At 53.2% G+C, this 21042-nt stretch overlaps 1 protein-coding gene across 3 annotated transcripts in view; it reads right to left on the bottom strand.

Moving 5' to 3' along the window:
• Positions 1-21042, bottom strand: part of DHX16 (DEAH-box helicase 16) — a 58630-nt gene that overhangs the window by 147 nt on the left and 37441 nt on the right. For 2 of the 3 annotated variants that reach the window (XM_075323410.1, XM_075323411.1), the window contains exons 12-21: positions 20723-20821; positions 20376-20528; positions 14340-14480; positions 13079-13241; positions 12020-12138; positions 11420-11487; positions 11123-11285; positions 9321-9482; positions 8807-8980; positions 8135-8294 (exon numbers count right to left, since the gene is read on the bottom strand). In XM_075323410.1, coding sequence (XP_075179525.1) covers positions 8166-8294; positions 8807-8980; positions 9321-9482; positions 11123-11285; positions 11420-11487; positions 12020-12138; positions 13079-13241; positions 14340-14480; positions 20376-20528; positions 20723-20821 — 1371 coding nt within the window. In that variant the 3' untranslated portion in view covers positions 8135-8165. Of the gene's footprint in view, positions 1-7390; positions 7860-8134; positions 8295-8806; positions 8981-9320; positions 9483-11122; positions 11286-11419; positions 11488-12019; positions 12139-13078; positions 13242-14339; positions 14481-20375; positions 20529-20722; positions 20822-21042 lie in introns of those variants that run through there. The other variant, XM_075323412.1, reaches the window with a different exon arrangement.

The raw sequence follows: 21042 nt of genomic DNA, 5'->3' as shown, positions 1-21042 counted from the left end.
AGTGGTCACTGCTGCAGGGAAGAGTGCGGTCACGTGTCCGGTAATCATCCGTTACTATAGATCCGGCAGCGATCTGTTGGCAAAAAAGCTGTGCGGACGGAACTTTTATTGTTGTTTTTTTTAAATAACCGATTTCAGCTGAATCCATTTTTCTTCGTCGCTCTATTGGGAGACCCAGACGATTGGGTGTATAGCACTGCCTCCGGAGGCCACACAAAGCAATTACACTAAAAAGTGTAAGGCCCCTCCCCTTCTGGCTATACACCCCCAGTGGGATCACTGGCTCACCAGTTTTTCTGCTTTGTGCGAAGGAGGTCAGACATCCACGCATAGCTCCACTGTTTGTAGTCAGCAGTAGCTGCTGGCTATATCGGATGGAAGAAAAGAGGGCCCATATGGGGCCCCCAGCATGCTCCCTTCTCACCCGCGGTGGTGCTTGTAAGGTTGAGGTACCTATTGCTGGTACAGAGGCTGGAGCCCACATGCTGTTTTCCTTCCACATCCCCTGGGGCTCTGTGGAAGTGGGATCTTGCCGGCCCCCAAGCCCTGGGGCCGGGCTCCATCCACAGACCCATAGAACCTGCTGGATTTGGAGCGGGAGTGCCGTTCAGGGACAAGGCCCTGCAACTTTCAGGTACTCTGTGTCCCCGGCAGGCACGGACACTCTCAGGCTTGCTGAGCGTTATAGTGCGCCGGGGACAGTAGCGCTGTACGCCGGGGTTAGGTCACTGCAGCTTTGCTGAGTGACGTTTCATGTTGGGAACTACTGCGCCAACCGCTCCTGGAGCGGCGGCGCAGCTGCGACTTGTAGTGCGCCGGGGACTTTGCGCCGACCGCGCTTTTACGGCGGCGGCGCTTCTAACTTTAGCCCCCGGCTTCTGCGGCCTAGTGCCGCTTCGTTCCCGCCCCCACCCTGTCAATCAGGGTAGGGGAGAGACGCTGCTCAATTAACAGCGCCGAGGGCTGGAGCTTTATTTACATGCTCCAGCCCTCTCACTAGGCACAGGGGGAAGCAGACTTCCCGCTCTTCGTCGGTGTACGCCCAGGGCCCGCCCCCCCTCTCCACAAGGACGCCGGCAGCCATTACACATGCGGCTGGCTGGGGAGAGGCAGCAGGCTCTGGGAGACCCAGACTAGAGGGATTTCTGGCGTCCACACACCGCTCCTAAGCGGGTGGTAAGCAGCACAGTAGTGCTGGCCCCTCTAGTGCCTCAGTGTTATATTAGTGTACTTTTTTCTTGGTACCATATATATATATAGTGCACTGTAAGGTCGCTTCTTGGCTGGACACCCTGTACTGCTCTGAGGAGGCAGCAACATGTCATCCGCAAAACGCAAGGGTGCCAAGGCACAGGCTGTGTACACTGTTTGTACTGCATGTGGGGCTGATCTACCGGCAGGCTCCAATGACTCACATTGTGTTCAATGTTCAATCCCAGTGGCACTTCGTCAGCCAGAGCCTAATGTGGTGGTAGCCCAGGCTGAGGCGCCTGTGAACCCTGCCCCGGTGACGGGGACAGACTTTGCAGTTTTTGCTGATAAAATGTCTGTGACTATGGCAAAAATCCTGGAGACCTTGCAGTCCAGGCCAGTTGCTCAGGCCATGGACACTGCTGTGTCTATGCTCCCCGGTCCCCCTCAGTTGGAACTAATCCGTACTTCAGGGGGCTCTCAAGCATCACAGGCTGAAGTCTCTGACTCAGATGACAGTCCCAGGCAGCCTAAGCGAGCTCGCTGGGAAAGACCCTCCACGTCCTCACACTGTTCAGGGTCTCAGCGACAAGAGTCTCTCTGTGATGAGACTGAGGAAGGTGACCAGGATTCTAATCCTGAGGCCCCTCTCAATCTGGATGCCCCTGATGGTGACGCCATGGTTAATGACCTTATATCGGCAATTAATAGGCTGTTGGATATTTCTCCCCCAGCCCCTTCTGCAGAGGAGGCAGCTGCACAGCAGGAGAAGTTCCATTTCCTATATCCCAAGCGTAAATTAAGTGCTTTTTTGGACCACTCTGATTTCAGAGAATCGATCCAGAAACACGACGCTCATCCAGACAAGCGTTTCTCTAAACGTTCTAAGGATACCCGTTATCCTTTTCCCTCTGAGGTAGCCAAACGCTGGACCCAGTGTCCAAAGGTGGATCCCCCAATTTCCAAGCTTGCGGCTAGATCCATAGTCGCAGTAGAGGATGGCGCTTCACTTAAAGATGCCAACGACAGACAGATGGACCTTTGGTTGAAATCTGTCTATGAATCTATCGGCGCGTCGTTTGCTCCAGCATTCGCGGCCGTGTGGGCACTCCAAGCTATTTCAGCTGGTTTAGCACAGGTGGATGCTTTCATACATCCAGCAGTGCCGCAAGTGGCGTCCCTAACTTCGCAAATGTCTGCGTTTGCGACCTATGCTATCAATGCTGTCCTAGAATCTACGAGCCGTACCGCTATGGCGTCCGCCAATTCTGTGGTTTTGCGCAGAGCCTTGTGGTTAAAGGACTGGAAAGCAGATGCTGGTTCCAAAAAATGCTTAACCAGCTTGCCATTATCTAGAGACAGACTGTTTGGTGAGCCATTGGCTGAAATCATAAAACAGTCTAAGGGTAAGGACTCTTCCTTACCACAGCCCAGAGCAAGTAAACCTCAACAGAAAAAGTGGCAGTCGAGGTTTCGGTCCTTTCGTGGCTCGGGCAAGGCCCAATTCTCCTCGTCCAAAAGGACTCAGAAAGAACAAGGGAACTCAGATTCCTGGCGGGCTCACTCACGCCCCAGGAAAGCAAATGGAGGAACCGCTTCCAAAGCGGCTACCTCATGACTTTCGGCCTCCTCCCTCCGCATCCTCGGTCGGTGGCAGGCTCTCCCGCTTTTGCGACATTTGGCTGTCTCAGGTCAAAGACCGGTGGGTAACAGACATTCTGTCTCGCGGGTACAGAATCGAGTTCAGTTCTCGGCCTCCACTTCGGTTCTTCAGAACCTCCCCACACCCCAACCGAGCAGATGCCCTGCTGCAGGCGGTGGACTCTCTAAGAGCAGAAGGAGTCGTGATCCCTGTCCCCCCTCTCGAACGGGGGCGAGGATTTTACTCCAATCTCTTTGTGGTTCCAAAAAAGGACGGCTCCTTCCGTCCTGTTCTGGACCTAAAACTACTCAACAAGCATGTGAACGCCAGGCGGTTCCAGATGGAATCCCTCCGCTCAGTCATTGCCTCTATGTCTCAAGGAGATTTCCTAGCATCAATAGACATCAAGGATGCTTATCTCCACGTGCCGATTGCTACAGAGCACCAATGCTTCCTACGCTTCGTGATAGGAGACGACCATCTTCAGTTCGTAGCTCTGCCATTTGGTCTGGCGACAGCCCCTCGGGTGTTCACCAAGGTCATGGCGGCAGTGGTAGCAGTCTTGCACTCTCAGGGACACTCTGTGATCCCTTACTTGGACGATCTACTGGTCAAGGCACCCTCTCAAGAGGCATGCCGACTCAGCCTGAATGTTGCACTGGAGACTCTCCAGGCGTTCGGGTGGATCATCAACTTCCCAAAGTCAAATCTGTCACCGGCCCAATCACTAACGTATCTTGGCATGGAGTTTCATACTCTCTCAGCGATAGTGAAACTTCCGCTGGACAAGCAGCGGTCTCTACAGACTGGGGTGCAGGCTCTCCTTCAAAGTCAGCCGCACTCCTTAAGACGCCTCATGCACTTCCTCGGGAAGATGGTGGCGGCAATAGAGGCGGTTCCGTTTGCGCAGTTTCATCTGCGTCCACTTCAATGGGACATTCTCCGCCAATGGGACGGGAAGTCAACATCCCTGGACAGGAAGGTCTCCCTTTCCCAGACAGCCAAAGACTCTCTGCAGTGGTGGCTTCTTCCCACCTCATTATCACAGGGAAGATCCTTCCTACCACCGTCTTGGGCGGTGGTCACGACAGATGCGAGTCTGTCAGGGTGGGGAGCAGTCTTTCTCCACCACAGGGCTCAGGGTACGTGGTCTCAGCAGGAGTCCACCCTTCAGATCAATGTTCTGGAAATCAGAGCAGTGTATCTTGCCCTACTAGCCTTCCAGCAGTGGCTGGAAGGAAGGCAGATCCGAATTCAGTCGGACAACTCCACAGCGGTGGCATACATCAACCACCAAGGGGGGACACGCAGTCGGCAAGCCTTCCAGGAAGTCCGGAGGATTCTGATGTGGGTGGAAGCCACAGCCTCCACCATATCCGCGGTTCACATCCCCGGCGTAGAAAACTGGGAAGCAGACTTCCTCAGTCGCCAGGGCATGGACGCAGGGGAATGGTCCCTTCACCCAGACGTGTTTCAGGAAATCTGTCGCCGCTGGGGGGTGCCGGACGTCGACCTAATGGCGTCACGGCACAACAACAAGGTCCCAACCTTCATGGCACGGTCTCGCGATCAAAGAGCGCTGGCGGCAGACGCCCTAGTGCAAGATTGGTCGCAGTTCCGGCTCCCTTATGTGTTTCCACCTCTGGCACTCCTGCCCAGAGTGCTACGCAAAATCAGATCCGATTGCAGCCGCGTCATACTTGTCGCCCCAGACTGGCCGAGGAGGGCGTGGTACCCGGATCTGTGGCAGCTCACGGTCGGCCAACCGTGGGCACTCCCAGACCGACCAGACTTACTGTCCCAAGGGCCGTTTTTCCATCGGAATTCTGCGGCCCTGAACCTGACTGTGTGGCCATTGAGTCCTGGATCCTAACGTCTTCAGGATTGTCCCAAGGGGTCGTTGCCACCATGAGACAGGCTAGGAAGCCCACGTCTGCTAAGATCTACCACAGAACGTGGAGGATATTTTTATCCTGGTGCTCTGCTCAGGGAGTGTCTCCCTGGCCATTTGCATTGCCTACCTTTCTTTCTTTCCTGCAATCTGGGTTAGAAAAAGGTTTGTCGCTCGGCTCCCTTAAAGGTCAGGTCTCGGCGCTATCCGTCTTTTTTCAGAGGCGTTTGGCACGCCTTCCTAAGGTGCGCACGTTCCTACAGGGGGTTTGCCATATCGTACCCCCGTACAAGCGGCCGTTAGATCCATGGGATCTGAACAGGGTACTAGTTGCCCTCCAGAAGCCGCCTTTCGAGCCTCTGAAGGAGGTTTCACTTTCTAGACTATCACAGAAAGTGGCTTTTCTGGTAGCGATCACATCTCTTCGGAGAGTGTCTGAGCTGGCAGCACTATCATCCAAGGCTCCCTTCCTGGTCTTCCACCAGGACAAGGTTGTGCTGCGTCCTATTCAGGAGTTTCTCCCGAAGGTGGTATCCTCTTTTCATCTTAATCAGGATATCTCTTTGCCTTCGTTTTGTCCTCATGCAGTTCATCGGTATGAGAAGGATTTACATTTGTTAGATCTGGTGAGAGCACTCAGAATCTACATTTCCCGCATGGCGCCCTTGCGCCGTTCGGATGCACTCTTTGTCCTTGTCGCTGGTAAGCGCAAAGGGTCGCAGGCTTCTAAAGCCACCCTGGCTCGATGGATCAAAGAACCAATTCTTGAAGCCTACCGTTCTGCTGGGCTTCCGGTTCTATCAGGGCTGAAGGCCCATTCTACCAGAGCCGTGGGTGCATCCTGGGCATTACGACACCAGGCTACGGCTCAACAGGTGTGCCAGGCAGCTACCTGGTCGAGTCTGCACACTTTCACCAAACATTATCAGGTGCATACCTATGCTTCGGCGGACGCCAGCCTAGGTAGAAGAGTCCTGCAGGCGGCAGTTGCCTCCCCGTAGGGGAGGGCTGTCTTGCAGCTCTAACATGAGGTATTTCTTTACCCACCCAGGGACAGCTTTTGGACGTCCCAATCGTCTGGGTCTCCCAATAGAGCGACGAAGAAGAAGGGAATTTTGTTACTTACCGTAAATTCCTTTTCTTCTAGCTCTTATTGGGAGACCCAGCACCCGCCCTGTTGTCCTTCGGGATTTTTGGTTTGTTTGCGGGTACACATGTTGTTCATGTTGAACGGTTTTCAGTTCTCCGATGTTACTCGGAGAGAATTTGTTTAAACCAGTTATTGGCTTTCCTCCTTCTTGCTTTTGCACTAAAACTGGTGAGCCAGTGATCCCACTGGGGGTGTATAGCCAGAAGGGGAGGGGCCTTACACTTTTTAGTGTAATTGCTTTGTGTGGCCTCCGGAGGCAGTGCTATACACCCAATCGTCTGGGTCTCCCAATAAGAGCTAGAAGAAAAGGAATTTACGGTAAGTAACAAAATTCCCTTCTTTTTTATCATTGGAATCTATGGAAAATGGATTATTATTTTTATTTATTATTATAGCGCCATTTATTCCATGGCGCTTTAAAAGTGAGAGAGGATATACGTACAACAATCATTAACAGTACATAACAGACTGGTATAGGAGGAGAGAGGACCCTGCCCGCGAGGGCTCACAGTCTACAGGAGGGGAGGACCCTGCCCGCGAGGGCTCACAGTCTAAAGGAGGAGAGAGGACCCTGCCCGCGAGGGCTCACCGTCTACAGGGGGAGAGAGGACCCTGCCCGTGAGGGCTCACCGTCTACAGGGGGAGAGAGGACCCTGCCCGCGAGGGCTCACCGTCTACAGGAGGAGAGAGGACCCTGCCCGCGAGGGCTCACAGTCTACAGGAGGAGAGGACCCTGCCCGCGAGGGCTTACCGTCTACAGGGGGAGAGAGGGCTCACAGTCTACAGGAGGAGAGGACCCTGCCTGCGAGGGCTCACAGTCTACAGGGGGAGAGAGGACCCTGCCCGCGAGGGCTCACCGTCTACAGGGGGAGAGAGGACCCTGCCCGCGAGGGCTCACAGTCTACAGGGGGAGAGAGAGGACCCTGCCCGCGAGGGCTCACCGTCTACAGGGGGAGAGAGGACCCTGCCCGCGAGGGCTCACAGTCTACAGGGGGAGAGAGAGGACCCTGCCCGCGAGGGCTCACCGTCTACAGGAGGAGAGAGAACCCTGCCCGCGAGGGCTCTCAGTCTACAGGAGGAGAGAGAACCCTGCCCGCGAGGGCTCTCAGTCTACAGGGGGAGAGAGGACCCTGACCGCGAGGGCTCACAGTCTACAGGGGGAGAGAGGACCCTGCCTGCGAGGGCTCACAGTCTACAGGGGGAGAGAGGACCCTGCCCGCGAGGGCTCACAGTCTACAGGAGTAGAGAGGACCCTGCCCGCGAGGACTCACAGTCTACAGAGGGAGAGAGGACTCACAGTCTACAGGAGGAGAGAGGACCCTGCCCGCGAAGGCTCACAGTCTACAGGGGGAGAGAGGACCCTGCCCACGAGGGCTCACAGTCTACAGGAGGAGAGAGGACCCTGCCCACGAGGGCTCACAGTCTACAGGAGGAGAGAGGACCCTGCCCACGAGGGCTCACAGTCTACAGGAGGAGAGAGGACCCTGCCCACGAGGGCTCACAGTCTACAGGAGGAGAGAGGACCCTGCCCGTGAGGGTTCACAGTCTACAGGGAATGGGTGAGGGTACAATAGGTGAGGACAGAGCTGGTTGCGCAGTGGTGTACTGGTCTGAGAGTTATTGCGGGTTGTAGGCTTGGTGGAAGAGGTGGGTCTTCAGGTTCATTTTGAAGCTTTCCACGGTAGGGGAGAGTCTGATATGCTGGGGTAGAGCGTTCCAGAGTATGGGGGAGGCACGGGAGAGATCTTGTACGCGATTGTGGGAAGAGGAGTAGAGAAGGAGATCTTGTGAGGATCTAAGGTTGCGTGCAGGTAGGTTCCGGGAGACTAGGTCACAGATGTAAGGAGGAGACAGGTTGTGGATGGCTTTGTATGTCATGGTTAGTGCTTTGAACTGGAGCCGTTGGGTGATGGGAAATGGATCCGGTAACTGATCACTATTTATCTTCTATTTGAAACTGATCCAGTAACCAAAAAAAACAGATCCTTTCCAAATAAAAGAAAAAAACAGATGGTTCAATCATGAGTCCGTTATCCATAGACTTCAATGGTAAAAAAATGCATCTGAATGAAATTTAAAAAAACCCCCCAAAAACAGGCAGAAGTTGTGTGTGAATGACTTTTTCGCCAACGGATTACTGCTGGATCCGTTCTAACAGATGATTACTGGACATGTGACCTCAGCCTTAGACAACGTAGGGAGAAGGTGAAGTACAGCGCTACGGTATAGATACAGCGCCACATCTAGTCTAGACACGTACCTGAGACCTAGAATTACAATATGGACGCCAATCAGCCGAGCTCGTCCTTGCTCTTTCCTGCTTGTTTGGGCATCTTTTTACTGCTGGCGTCTTCCAGTTCTCGGGACTTGTAGTAATGTGGAGCCACCTCCAGGAGCCAGGTGCTGTCAATCTCAATGATCTGTGGGTGGAGCGGGTACTCGTTAGAACCTCTCAAACATTTCTAGTGTTGGGGTACTGTGGGCCCACAGCCAGGGACACCTATAATCCACTGGGGATCACCCCATATTTTTCGTACCTAGTAATAATGCCGGATGAACCCATTTAAAAATGGTCTCATTGAGGATGTAGATGTCTGCACCGCAGCCAATACTCCAATCTGTGTCCTCGCTTCCTACAGCGGAGACATCATGTAACCTCTGCAGCCAGTCTGCGTCTGATTGGCTGCAGCGGTCATGTAGGATTTTTTATTTTATTGTTTACGACTGGATGCCTAGGCTGCAGAGGTGGCCAGCTTCCTGGGTAAGGAGTGCAGCACTTACAAGCTCTTTATTATACAGCTTGTCAGCGCTGCTCTGTAGTTGGCCAGATCGCAGGAACCAGTTAGCTTCGTTGCTTGTCTGACGATGCAGAGATAAAGCCATGAAGCAGCGGCAAGAAAACGCAGAAATGGGGGTTAAGAAGACATCTGACCTGTCTCATGAACTCCTTGGTGGTGAAGACCAGCTCGTGGTAGATGACCCAGCGGGGCTGCTCCTCGTGTAGGCTGCTGTTCGGGTGGATGAACACCGACTGTTGTTGTTTCACTGTCTTGTACCCGCTGCGGGTGAGCCTGGCAGTGTGGTAGAAATATCCAGCGGTAATTGCCTGATAAGAGACAAAATCGGTGAAACCAACATTCAACTACGAGGAGGTAATGTGGCAGGACGGAGGCTGGGCAGCGGTGAAGCTGAGGACATGGTTAAAGGAGTACTCTGTAGAAAACATACCCCGTGATACCCAATGAGGGGGCCATGCACAGACAGGACCCCTTGTAGTGCTCCGCCAGCTTATGCACTAGGTAGTCTTCCCTACAGGATGGCACGTTCAGTATCTACCGGTGCCCCAATGTTCATGGTACAGAACAGCTGACGTCCTCAAACATTATATCGTGTGTTGGCATTAGAGCGCCCCCCCCATTATGGTACTTCAGGATACTGGTCCTTACCTTCCGTATTGGCATAGAGTCTCCTTCACAGGACGTTAACTCTATTTCTATTCGGGACATGAGTCCTTCGAGCTGCTCCCGGACGTCGCGGGCCCGGCGGAGGGAACGAGCCTGAATGAAGTTCTCGTAACACCACTGCAGAGAGTGAGCCGTCTCCACCCACTGACAGAGAAACGAGAAGAAGACCACATCGGTAAGGAAGTCTGGAGAGGGGCTGTCCGCGACTTTCAAGAAGCTCCCAGGAATAGATGCCCATACCCAGGACTATCACTTATTGCTCCAGCAATCCATGGAGGTCCTAAAACTCTGAGCTCCATATGGAGGTGTTACCGATAAGAGAATTAAAGGTTACCGTATATACTCGAGTATAAGCCAACCTGAGTATAAGCCGAGACCCCTAATTTTACCACAAAAAAACTGGGAAGACATATTGACTCGAGTATAAGTCTAGGGTGGGAAATGCAGCAGCTACTGGTAGTAATGTGCCCATATTGTCTCCTGTAGTAATGTGTCCATATTGTCTCCTATATTAATGAGCCCATATTGTCTCCTTTAGTAATGAGCCCATCCTTGTCTCCTGTAGTAATGTGCTCATATTGTCTCCTATAGTAATGAGCCCATATTGTCTCCTGTAGTAATGTGCCCATATTGTCTCCTGTAGTAATGTGCTCATATTGTCTCCTATAGTAATGAGCCCATTCTTGTCTCCTGTAGTAATGTGCTCATATTGTCTCCTATAGTAATGAGCCCATATTGTCCCCTGTAGTAATGTGCCCATACTGTATCCTGTAGTAATGTGCCCATCCGTGTCTCCTGTAGCAATGTGCCCATCCGTGTCTCCTGTAGCAATGTGCCCATCCGTGTCTCCTGTAGCAATGTGCCCATCCGTGTCTCCTGTAGCAATGTGCCCATCCGTGTCTCCTGTAGCAATGTGCCCATCCGTGTCTCCTGTAGCAATGTGCCCATCCGTGTCTCCTGTAGCAATGTGCCCATCCGTGTCTCCTGTAGCAATGTGCCCATCCGTGTCTCCTGTAGCAATGTGCCCATCCGTGTCTCCTGTAGCAATGTGCCCATCCGTGTCTCCTGTAGCAATGTGCCCATCCGTGTCTCCTGTAGCAATGTGCCCATCCGTGTCTCCTGTAGCAATGTGCCCATCCGTGTCTCCTGTAGCAATGTGCCCATCCGTGTCTCCTGTAGCAATGTGCCCATCCGTGTCTCCTGTAGCAATGTGCCCATCCGTGTCTCCTGTAGCAATGTGCCCATCCGTGTCTCCTGTAGCAATGTGCCCATCCGTGTCTCCTGTAGCAATGTGCCCATCCGTGTCTCCTGTAGTAATGTGCCCATCCGTGTCTCCTGTAGTAATGTGCCCATCCGTGTCTCCTGTAGTAATGTGCCCATCCGTGTCTCCTGTAGCAATGTGCCCATCCGTGTCTCCTGTAGTAATGTGCCCATCCGTGTCTCCTGTAGCAATGTGCCCATCCGTGTCTCCTGTAGTAATGTGCCTTATATTGTCTTCTGTATTAATGTGCCCATCCTTGTCCCTTGTAGTAATGTGCCCATACTGAAATGTTTAAAGGTGTTTTACAGGATTACACAAACGTGGCTGCTTTCGTCCTGAACCAGCGCCACTCCTGTCCATGGGTTGTGTCTGGTATTGCAGCACATCTCCATCGTAGAGAATGTGACTAAGCTGAATTACCAGACAATAACCTGGGGATTGATGTGGCGCCATTTCTAAAAGAAAGCCATGCTTCTAGATTCTTGGACAGGCACACGAGATATATATACGGTCATCAACTTACCTGTGTGTACACATTGAGCAGCACCATGTGATCTCCCCCCGGCACTGTAAAGTTGGTGCGTGCGGTGTCGGCATGGACCAGTTTGTCTTTGGGTCGGTAGAAGATGGCGTTATTTACAGACAACATGGCGGCGATGGTCAGAATCTGCTCTGAACAGCCATACCTAAGAAAGAACGCAAAGAGGGGTGTAAGGGTGCCGGGTCGAAAAGGTAAGACAGCAGTGAAGAAATAGCAGAGAGCAGGAAAGAAAAGGCTAGGCACTGAAAGAAAGAACGGCTCCTAGACAAGACGACTCACTTCTCAGACGCCAGGATCATCTTGGATAACATGGGATCCACCGGGAGCTCGGCCATCCTTCTCCCGAGCTGCAGAATGTAAAGGGAGACGTCACGTAAGAAGGAGGCACGCAAGAAGGAGGCACGCAAGACGGAGGCGCGCAAGAAGGAGGCGCGCAAGTAGGAGGCGCGCAAGTAGGAGGCGCGCAAGTAGGAGGCGCGCAAGAAGGAGGCGCGCAAGAAGGAGGGGCGCAAGAAGGAGGGGCGCAAGAAGGACGGGCGCAAGAAAGAGGGGCGCAAGAAGGAGGGGAGCAAGAAGGAGGGGCGCAAGAAGGAGGGGCGCAAGAAGGAGGGGCGCAAGAAGGAGGCGCGCAAGAAGGAGGAGGGGCGCAAGAAGGAGGCGCGCAAGAAGGAGGCGCACAAGAAGGAGGCGCGCAAGAAGGAGGGGCGCAAGAAGGAGGGGCGCAAGAAGGAGGGGCGCAAGAAGAAGGAGGGGCGCAAGAAGGAGGAGGGGCGCAAGAAGGAGGCGCGCAAGAAGGAGGCGCGCAAGAAGGAGGCGCGCAAGAAGAAGGCACGGATGAAGTGTCCCAATACCACCACTACTACTACCCGCAAGGATTACCTTGGTTAGCTCTCCTAGGTGATTCAGTGCCCCAAGGGCATAGAGCTGCTCCAGCGCCAGAACCAGCGTCTCATGGGGCGGCGGGTCCATGAAGTCAAAGTGAATGAGATCATTAATGCCTGGGGAAGAGAATAAAATATTAGGAGAGCGTGAAGATGAGGAAAAGATGTGTCCCTGAGACCCATGAGACCCTGGTCAGTAGTCCGAGGCCACCGTCCCCGGCTCCTGTGAACCATCTGACATCCTGTCCTTAGTCTAGAGCTGCAGTTTGCTACAATGTATCAGGGCAGGTAAATGTCACCAAAGTGGAGTGAGATTGTTCGCAGAGGATCGCCTACACTGACACACTGTGACAAACTGCAGCTGTGTGAGCAGAATCAGCCTTTCCTATAAGCAGACACAGTTTTCACTCACTATATGGAAAGCAGAGATCCTGGATGTGGTAAGAAATATACTGGAAAGTTGCAGATTTTGCATTACACACAGGTCGGGCTGCTCTCACACGTGCGTCGTTTTGCATCAGTTGCAATCCGTTGTGTGACTGATGCAACGGATGCGTTGCGGATAGTGCCACAACTGATGCGACTGTTGCTGCAAAAAAAAAACGGATCCGTTGCAGCTTTTTTTGTTTTTTTCTGGAATTTACTCATCTGAGCATGCTCAGTTGGTAAATGACGGATCCGTCACAGGAATCCGTCCAGTGGCGCATTCCAACGATTCCACTCCCATAGGCTTCCATTATAAAAACGACGGACGCCGACGGAATCCTGCACATTGCGTTTTTTCGACGCTCCGAAAAATGCTACATGCTGCGTTGCTGCCGCGCGACTGTCAGTCCTTCCACGACTGATCCAACGCAAGGCCACCAGTCACAATCCGTCGTCCATACAAGTCTATGGGGGGAAAACGGAATCCAGTAAAATATTTTGTATTTCCTCAAGGCGACGGATTGCGATTGATGCAAAACAACGCAAGTGTGAAAACAGCCTAACGGATTGCTGTCAGTTATCACCCCCCCATCCTCCTCCCAGCCTCTTCTGTAGGACCACCGCCGCTCACCTAAACTCTTCAGCAGCAGAACCACGTTTCCCAGGTTGGTTCTCTGGATTTCTGGCACAGTCGTATCTTCCATTTCGTGTTTGTACGCCCATGCTGTGTAAAGCCGGAAACACTTTCCTGCGGCCACGCGGCCGGCTCGCCCCGCTCTCTGGTTGGCCGAGGCCTGGAAGAAGAAGACCAACACTTATAACAAATCACAACAATAAAAAAAAAATATTACAAGTGTCATTTCTATTTTAGTACATATAGGAATACTCTGTACAGTGCGGATACAGAAACGCTGAGTTGTACCGTTCCTCTGTTATTCCTCCTGGAAATGACAATAGTGCGTCAGCTTTTAACCACTTTCCACCATGGCAAATTTTAATTTTTGCGTTTCCGTTTTGCGTGTCCTGCTTCTGAGAGCCATCACATATTTTAATATTATATATACCGTATTTTTTGGATTGTGAGATGCACTTTGGGAGTAATTTGGGAGTAAAGCGAGGGGTGCGTCTTACAATCGGAATGTAGCTTACGGGGAGGTGAAGAATGGGCGCAGTCGACGGTGCGGGTTTTAAAGTAATGACTCCTAGAAGTAGGCGCGTGCGCAGATGGAGCTCTCAGCTTAAGATCTCATGTGCGCACGCGCTGCTTCCGGCCCTCTGATCTCCTAACAGCGGATTTAAGGAAAATAGTGCCTGGAAGTGGCGTCTGCGCAGATGAGATCTTGAGCCGCGAGCTTAATCTGCACACGCGCCACCTCCAGGCGCCTTTTTTTTTAAACCCGCACCGCTGACAGAGCATCTGGGAGTGGGATACCCGCCGCACAGCCCTTTTTTGCACGACCCCCACAGCGAGCATGGCCCCCGCAGCAGCACCGTCCCTACCTCCTGTGACCTTGCTCCACCACTGCTGGCACCCCCCCTCCAGAGTAAGACACCACCGGAGTATAAGACGTATCCTACTTTTTTTTACCTTTTTTCTTTTAATTTGGGGTGTATCTTATAATCTGGTACGTTTTATAAAGCGGAAAATACAACCCTTGGGCACCCTACAATCGTGTCACGGATGATGGGAGCTGGTTGCGCCATTTAAATGCCACTGTGAATCATGTGACGATGGCATTTAAATAGTTAAACAGCAGCAACTGCCAGATATGGTGCAGGCTCAGCTCCTGAGACTGGTGCATACATAGAGAAGGGGGTTAAAAGCAGTATGGCCACCTTCAGAGAAGATTTTGCACCCCCGCCCTGTATCGCCGGTTAGTGAGAGGCGTCACCTTTGAGCAGGGGGTGACAATCAGGGACTCCATTCCGGTGCGAGCGTTGTAGCTTTTCTGTTTGCAGAACCCGGGGTCAATAACGTAAATGATCCCGTCTATGGTCAGCGACGTCTCCGCAATGTTGGTGGCTACGACGACCTTGGCAGGAACAAAAAAAACAAAAAAACAAAGTCAATATTACAAATATACAAAAAAAGAAGGGAATTTTGTTTACTTACCGTAAATTCCTTTTCTTCTAGCTCCTATTGGGAGACCCAGACAATTGGGTGTATAGCTTCTGCCTCCGGAGGCCACACAAAGTATTACACTTTAAAAAGTGTAACCCCTCCCCTCTGCTATACACCCTCCCGTGCATCACGGGCTCATCAGTTTTGGTGCCAAAGCAGGAAGGAGGAAACTTATAAATTGGTCTAAGGTAAATTCAATCCGAAGGATGTTCGGAGAACTGAAACCATGAACCAAAAGAACAATTCAACATGAACAACATGTGTACACAAAAGAACAACAGCCCGAAGGGAACAGGGGCGGGTGCTGGGTCTCCCAATAGGAGCAAGAAGAAAAGGAATTTACGGTAAGTAAACAAAATTCCCTTCTTCTTTGTCGCTCCATTGGGAGACCCAGACAATTGGGACGTCCAAAAGCAATCCCTGGGTGGGTAAAAGAATACCTCGATAAAAAGAGCCGAAAAACGGCCCCCTCTTACAGGTGGGCAACTGCCGCCTGAAGGAGTCGCCTACCTAGGCTGGCATCTGCCGGATCATCGGCATGCACCTGATAGTGTTTCGTGAAAGTGTGCAGACTCGACCAGGTAGCCGCCTGACACACCTGCCGAGCCGTAGCCTGGTGTCGCAATGCCCAGGACACCGACGGCTCTGGTAGAATGGGCCTTCAGCCCTGCAGGAATCGGAAGCCTAAAAGAACGGTAGGCTTCAAGAATCGGTTCCTTGATCCACCGAGCCAAGGTTGACTTGAAAACCTGAAATCCCTTACTCTGGCCCGCGATAAGGACAAGAGCGCATCAGACCGGCGCAGGGGCGCCGTGCGAGAAATGTAGAGCCGGAGTGCTCTCACCAGATCTAATAAATGCAAATCCTTTTCACATTGGTGAACTGGATGCGGACCCAAAGAGGGTAAGACGATATCCTGATTGAGATGAAAAGGGGATACCTTAGGGAGAAAGTCCGGGACCGGACGTAGAACCACCCTATCCTGGTGAAACACCAGGAAGGGGGCTTTGCATGACAGCGCTGCTAGCTGAGACACTCTTCTGAGTGATGTGACTGCCACTAGGAAGGCCACCCTTTGCGAAAGGCGAGATAGAGAGATCCCGCATCGGCTCGAAAAGTGGCTTCTGAAGAGTCGTCAGCACCCTGTTAAGATCCGAGGGTGTTAACGGACGCTTGTAAGGTGGGACCGGAAAGCGCCGATACTTGTCCCTTGAGAGAGCCGAGAGACAAGCCCTTGTCCATTCCGGATTGAAGGAAAGAAAGAAAAGTGGGCAAGGCAAATGGCCAGGGAGTAAAACCCTGATCAGAGCACCAGGATAACCTGTGATAGATCTTGGCGGACGTTGGTTTCCTGGCCTGTCTCATGGTGGCAATGACCTCTGGAGATAACCCTGATGACGCTAGGAGCCAGGACTCAATGGCCACACAGTCAGGTTTAGAGCCGCAGAATTCCGAAGGAAATATGGCCCTTGAGGCAGCAAGTCTGGTCGGTCTGGGAGTGTCCACGGTTGACCCACCGTGAGGTGCCACAGATCCGGGTACCACGATCACCTCGGCCAGTCTGGAGCGACGAGGATGGCGCGGCGACAGTCTGACCTGATCTTGCGTAACACTCTGGGCAGTAGTGCCAGAGGAGGAAAAACATAAGGCAGTCGAAACTGCGACCAGTCGTGAACTAGCGCGTCTGCCGCCAGAGCTCTGTGATCCTTGGACCGAGCCATGAATGCCGGGACTTTGTTGTTGTGCCGAGACGCCATTAGAACGACGTCCGGCGTTCCCCAGCGGCAACAGATCTCTAGAAACACGTCCGGGTGAAGAGACCATTCCCCTGCGTCCATCCCCTGGCGACTGAGAAATCTGCTTCCCAGTTTTCTACGCCTGGGATGTGAACTGCGGAGATGGTGGAGGCTGTGGCTTCCGCCCACAGCCGAATCCGCCGAACTGCTCGGAAGGCTTGACGACTGCGCGTGTGCCGCCCTGGTGGTTGATGTACGCAACCGCCGTGGCATTGTCCGACTGAATTCGGATCTGCCTGCCCTCCAGCCACCGCTGGAACACCTTTAGGGCTAGATCCACTGCCCTTATCTCCAGAACATTGATCTGAAGGGAGGACTCTGTCGGAGTCCAGGTTCCCTGAGCCGAGTGGTGGAGGAAGACCGCTCCCCACCCTGACAGACTCGCGTCCGTCGTGACCACAGCCTCAGCTGGGGGCCGGAAGGATTTTTCCTTCGCCCAGGAAGTGGAAAGAAGACACCACTGAAGAGAGGTTTTGCTGCAAGGGAAAGAGAGACGTTCTTGTCTAGGGACGTCGACCTCCTGTCCCATTTGCGGTGTCCGATAGAATCGGACGCAGACGAAACTGCGCAAGGGAACTGCCTCCCTTGCTGCCACCATCATCCTTAGAAAGTGCATTAGGCGCCTCAAGGGGTGACTGGGCCCGAAGGAGAGATTGCACCCCTGTCTGTAGTGAACGCTGATTATGCAGCGGAAGCTTCACTATCGCTGAGAGAGTATGAAACTCCATCCCGAGGCAAGTCAGTGATTGGGTCGGTGTCAGTTTTGACCTTGGAAATTTGATGATCCACCCGAACCCCTGGAGAGTCTCCAGAGCAATGGTCCGGTTGTGTTGACATGCCACCCAGGAGGGTGTCTTGACTAGAAGATCGTCTAGGTAAGTGATCACCGAGTGGCCCTGAGAGTGTAGGACCGCCACCACTGCTCCCATGACCTTGGTGAAGACCCGTGGGGCTGTCGCCAGGCCGAATGGCAGTGCCACGAACTGAAGTGTTCGTCCCTGATGGCGAAACGCAGAAAGCGTTGAAGCTCGGGTGCGATCGGCACATGGAGATAAGCATCCTTGATGTCAATTGATGCTAGGAAGTCTCCTTGTGACATCGAGGCTTCAGAGTGTTCACCGCCTGAAAAAGTGCATCGGCTCGCTCGAGGGGCGGAGATGTTTTGAAGAAACGAGTCGGAGGACGAGAGCAGAGCTCTATCCTGTAACCGTGAGACAGAATGTCTCTCACCCATCGGTCTTGGACATGTGGCCACCAGGCGTCGCAAAAGCGGGAGAGCCTGCCACCGACCGAGGACGCGGTCTTGGTGAGGCCGAAGTCATGAGGAAGCCGCCTTGTGACTTAGACCGCCATGCAGAAGAGTTCCTCTAGACCTCCTCTGACCTGTTGGACGTGGAGGAACGGAACTTTGCTGAGGACCGAAATGACCGAAACCTTTGGACTGGGGCAAGGACGAGACCTTTCCCTTGGACTGTCTAGGAACTTCATCCAATTGCTCGCCAAACAAACGGTCGCCAGAAAATGGCAAACCGGTTAAGAACTTCTTGGAAGCAGAGCCTGCCTTCCATTCACATAGCCACATGGCCCTGCAGACTGCCACCGAATTGGTGGATGCTACCGCTGTACGGCTCGCAGAGTCCAGGAACGGCGTTCATGGCGTAGAACGAAAAAACCTACGCCTGAGAAGTGAAGGACACAACCTGCGGGGCAGAGGTATGTGCAACCGCAATAATCTCAGCCAGAGAAGCTGAGATAGTTGGAGTGCCCTCACGGCTGCGAAGGCTGGAGCAAAAGATGCGACTATGGCTTCATAGATGGATTTCATCATAAGCTTTATTTGCCTGTCAGTGGCATTCGTGAGAGATGGCATCTGCCACTAATACTACGGATCTAGCCGCCAGCCTAGAGACTGGAGAATCCACCCTGTGACACTGAGCCCAACCCTTAACAACGTCAGGGGGGAAAAGGGTAACGCGTGTCAATAAGGCGCCGCTTGTCCGTAAAGTTCTGTGCTTCTGGACGGCCCCTCTGGAGTTAGAGTGATCAAAACACGCACTCCTGATGAAGTCGGGGAAGGTTCCCAGCGGGCCCGCTTAGTCTATCAGAGGCCGCGGTCCGTGACGGAGTTCTCATCGTGGGATCTGGGTGTTACCCCAGGAGCCCCTTGTTGTACCGACCCAGAGGGGCCCGGGAGCGATGAAGTCACAGCTCCCTGGCCCTGTGTTATCGGTCTGGACTGCAAGGCTTCCAGTATCTTAGCAGACTCTCTGTCCATAGACTGAGTCCTGGAATGTGAAAGCTACTCAGAGATTTGCTGATTCCAACATGCAAACTCTGTCCCTGTCATCTGTGCAGTGGAAACCGGCGGTACCACCTGGCCGAGGGTCCCACCAGTGCCGGAGGCTCCGGCTGAGTGAGTGCCCTCGGGGCCAAGCATTGTACACAATGAGGGTATGTGGACCCTGCCTGTAATATAGCCGCACAAGAGGTACAGGTTGTAAAATAAGCCAGTGCCTTGGCACCCTTACTCTTTAAGAGCAGACAACAGCATGTCGTCCGCAGAGTAATCAGTGAGGGTATACAGCCAAAAGCAAATAATGCTGCCGAACAGTGAGATCATATACCATATAAATAAACATATATATATACACTGCGGCACCAAGGGGGGTCAGCACCTGAAAACTGGTGCCCCACAGTGCTCAGTGAGGGGGAAGGAGGATACCAACGTATGCTCCAGCCCTCCCTGCCGACGTCCAGTCGGCCGTCCCGTCGTTACCCCTGACTGGCAGGCCCGAGAACGGGTATATGGTACTAGGCCGCAAGAGCCGGGGACTAAATTTAAAAACGCAGCCGACAAACATGGCGCGGTCGGCGCGGTAGTCCCAGTCTCACAAACCACTCAGCAACCGCTGCGGCATTTGTAACACAGATGCTGCATGCACCGTCCCTCAGGGGACACAGAGTACCTTATGATGCAGGGCTCTATCCCTGATGATGTCCAGTCTCCTGTCCGTCAGAATCCCCCAGGGGCTGCGGATGGAGCCCGGTCCCAGTGCATGGCGACCGGTTAGGATCCCCCTCTCCCAGAGCAGTGGAGCAGATTCTGAGATCCTCCACCGGCAGAATTATAACAATGGCTGCCGGCGTTCCGAGGGGAGGAGAGAGCCGTGGGCGGAACCGCAAAAGTGCGGGAACCTGGTGGCCCATAGTGATCAGTGAGGGGGGCGGAGGACAGCGAAGTGTGCTCCAGCCCTCACTGTCGGCATCATACCGACCGTCCCGCCTTTCTCCCTGACTGGCAGGCTCAGGGGCAGGAGTTTTACCCACTAGGCCGCAAAAGCCGGGGACTAAAGTAAAAAACCGCGGCCGACAAACAGGCACGGTCGGCGCGGTAGTCCCCGACAAAAAATCCACACCGCAGTCGCAGCTGCGTCTGAGGCCAAGGTGCTTCATGCACCGTCCCAACGGGGACACAGAGTACCTGTAGATGCAGGGCCATGTCCCTGACGATACTCCGTCTCCTGTCCGGCAGATTCCCCCAGGGGCTGCGGAGGGAGCCCGGTCCCAGTGGCTGGATGACCGGTTAGGATCCCACTTCCCCAGAGCCCCTAAGGGATGGGGAAGGAAAACGGCATGTGGCTCCTGCCTGTGTACCCGCAATGGGTACCTCAACCTTAACAGCACCGCCGACTCAGTGGGGTGAGAAGGGAGCATGCCGGGAGCCCTGTTATGGGCCCTCTTTTCTTCCATCCGATATAATCAGCAGCTGCTGCTGACTAAAATGTGGAGCATGAGTGCATGTGTGCCTCCTTCAACACAAAGCAAAAAACTGATGAGCCCGTGATGCACGGGAGGGTGTATAGCAGAGGGGAGGGGTTACACTTTTTAAAGTGTAATACTTTGTGTGGCCTCCAGAGGCAGAAGCTATACACCCAATTGTCTGGGTCTCCCAATGGAGCGACAAAGAAAAATAAATAAATAAATCGACAAGATTCCCGTCCATTCTTCACCTTTCTCGCTCCGGGTGGAGTGGGGTCGAATATCTTGGCCTGCATGTCAGACGGCAGGTTGGCGTAGATTGGTAAGATCAGCATCTCGGCAATCTTGGAGCCCAACCTGCGACAGCGTTCTTGTAACATTTCACAGCAAGCCTCGATCTCCTCCTGTAAAACGAGCGTCAGACAAGAGTATAACCGCCATCATCTGCTCCGTATGCACCTCCCACGATATCCAGATTGAGCGCATTTTATCTTTTTTGATTTCCAAAAGCCATTACTAATTTATTTTTCCGGCATCATCAGTCACGTGTTTTTCGGGAGAACCACAACACCCAGCATGCCTCACAATCTGTACGTACCTGCCCAGTCAAAAAGACCAAGATGTCCCCAGTCGGCTGTGTGACGTGAATCTGCAGAACAGACACCACGCACGCCTCCAGGTAATCGGCCTCTGGTGCCTGGAAATGATAAGAGTATATAAAATGTGAATAACCCTAGCAATGTTAAAAGGAACCCGTCACCAGATTTGGAGCCTATAAGCTGCAGCCACCACCAGTGGGGTCTTATATACAGCATTCTAACATGCTGTATATAAGAGCCCAGACCGCTGTGTAGACCATAAAAAAAACACTTTAGAATACTCACCTAAGGGGCGGTGCAGACTGGTCGGATGGGTGTG

The sequence above is a fragment of the Anomaloglossus baeobatrachus genome, chromosome 9 (genome assembly GCF_048569485.1).
Source record: "Anomaloglossus baeobatrachus isolate aAnoBae1 chromosome 9, aAnoBae1.hap1, whole genome shotgun sequence".
Taxonomy (NCBI): Eukaryota; Metazoa; Chordata; class Amphibia; order Anura; family Aromobatidae; genus Anomaloglossus; species Anomaloglossus baeobatrachus.
The sequence above is the reverse complement of the archived record's forward strand: the minus strand, read 5'-3'. Positions and strand labels throughout refer to the sequence as shown.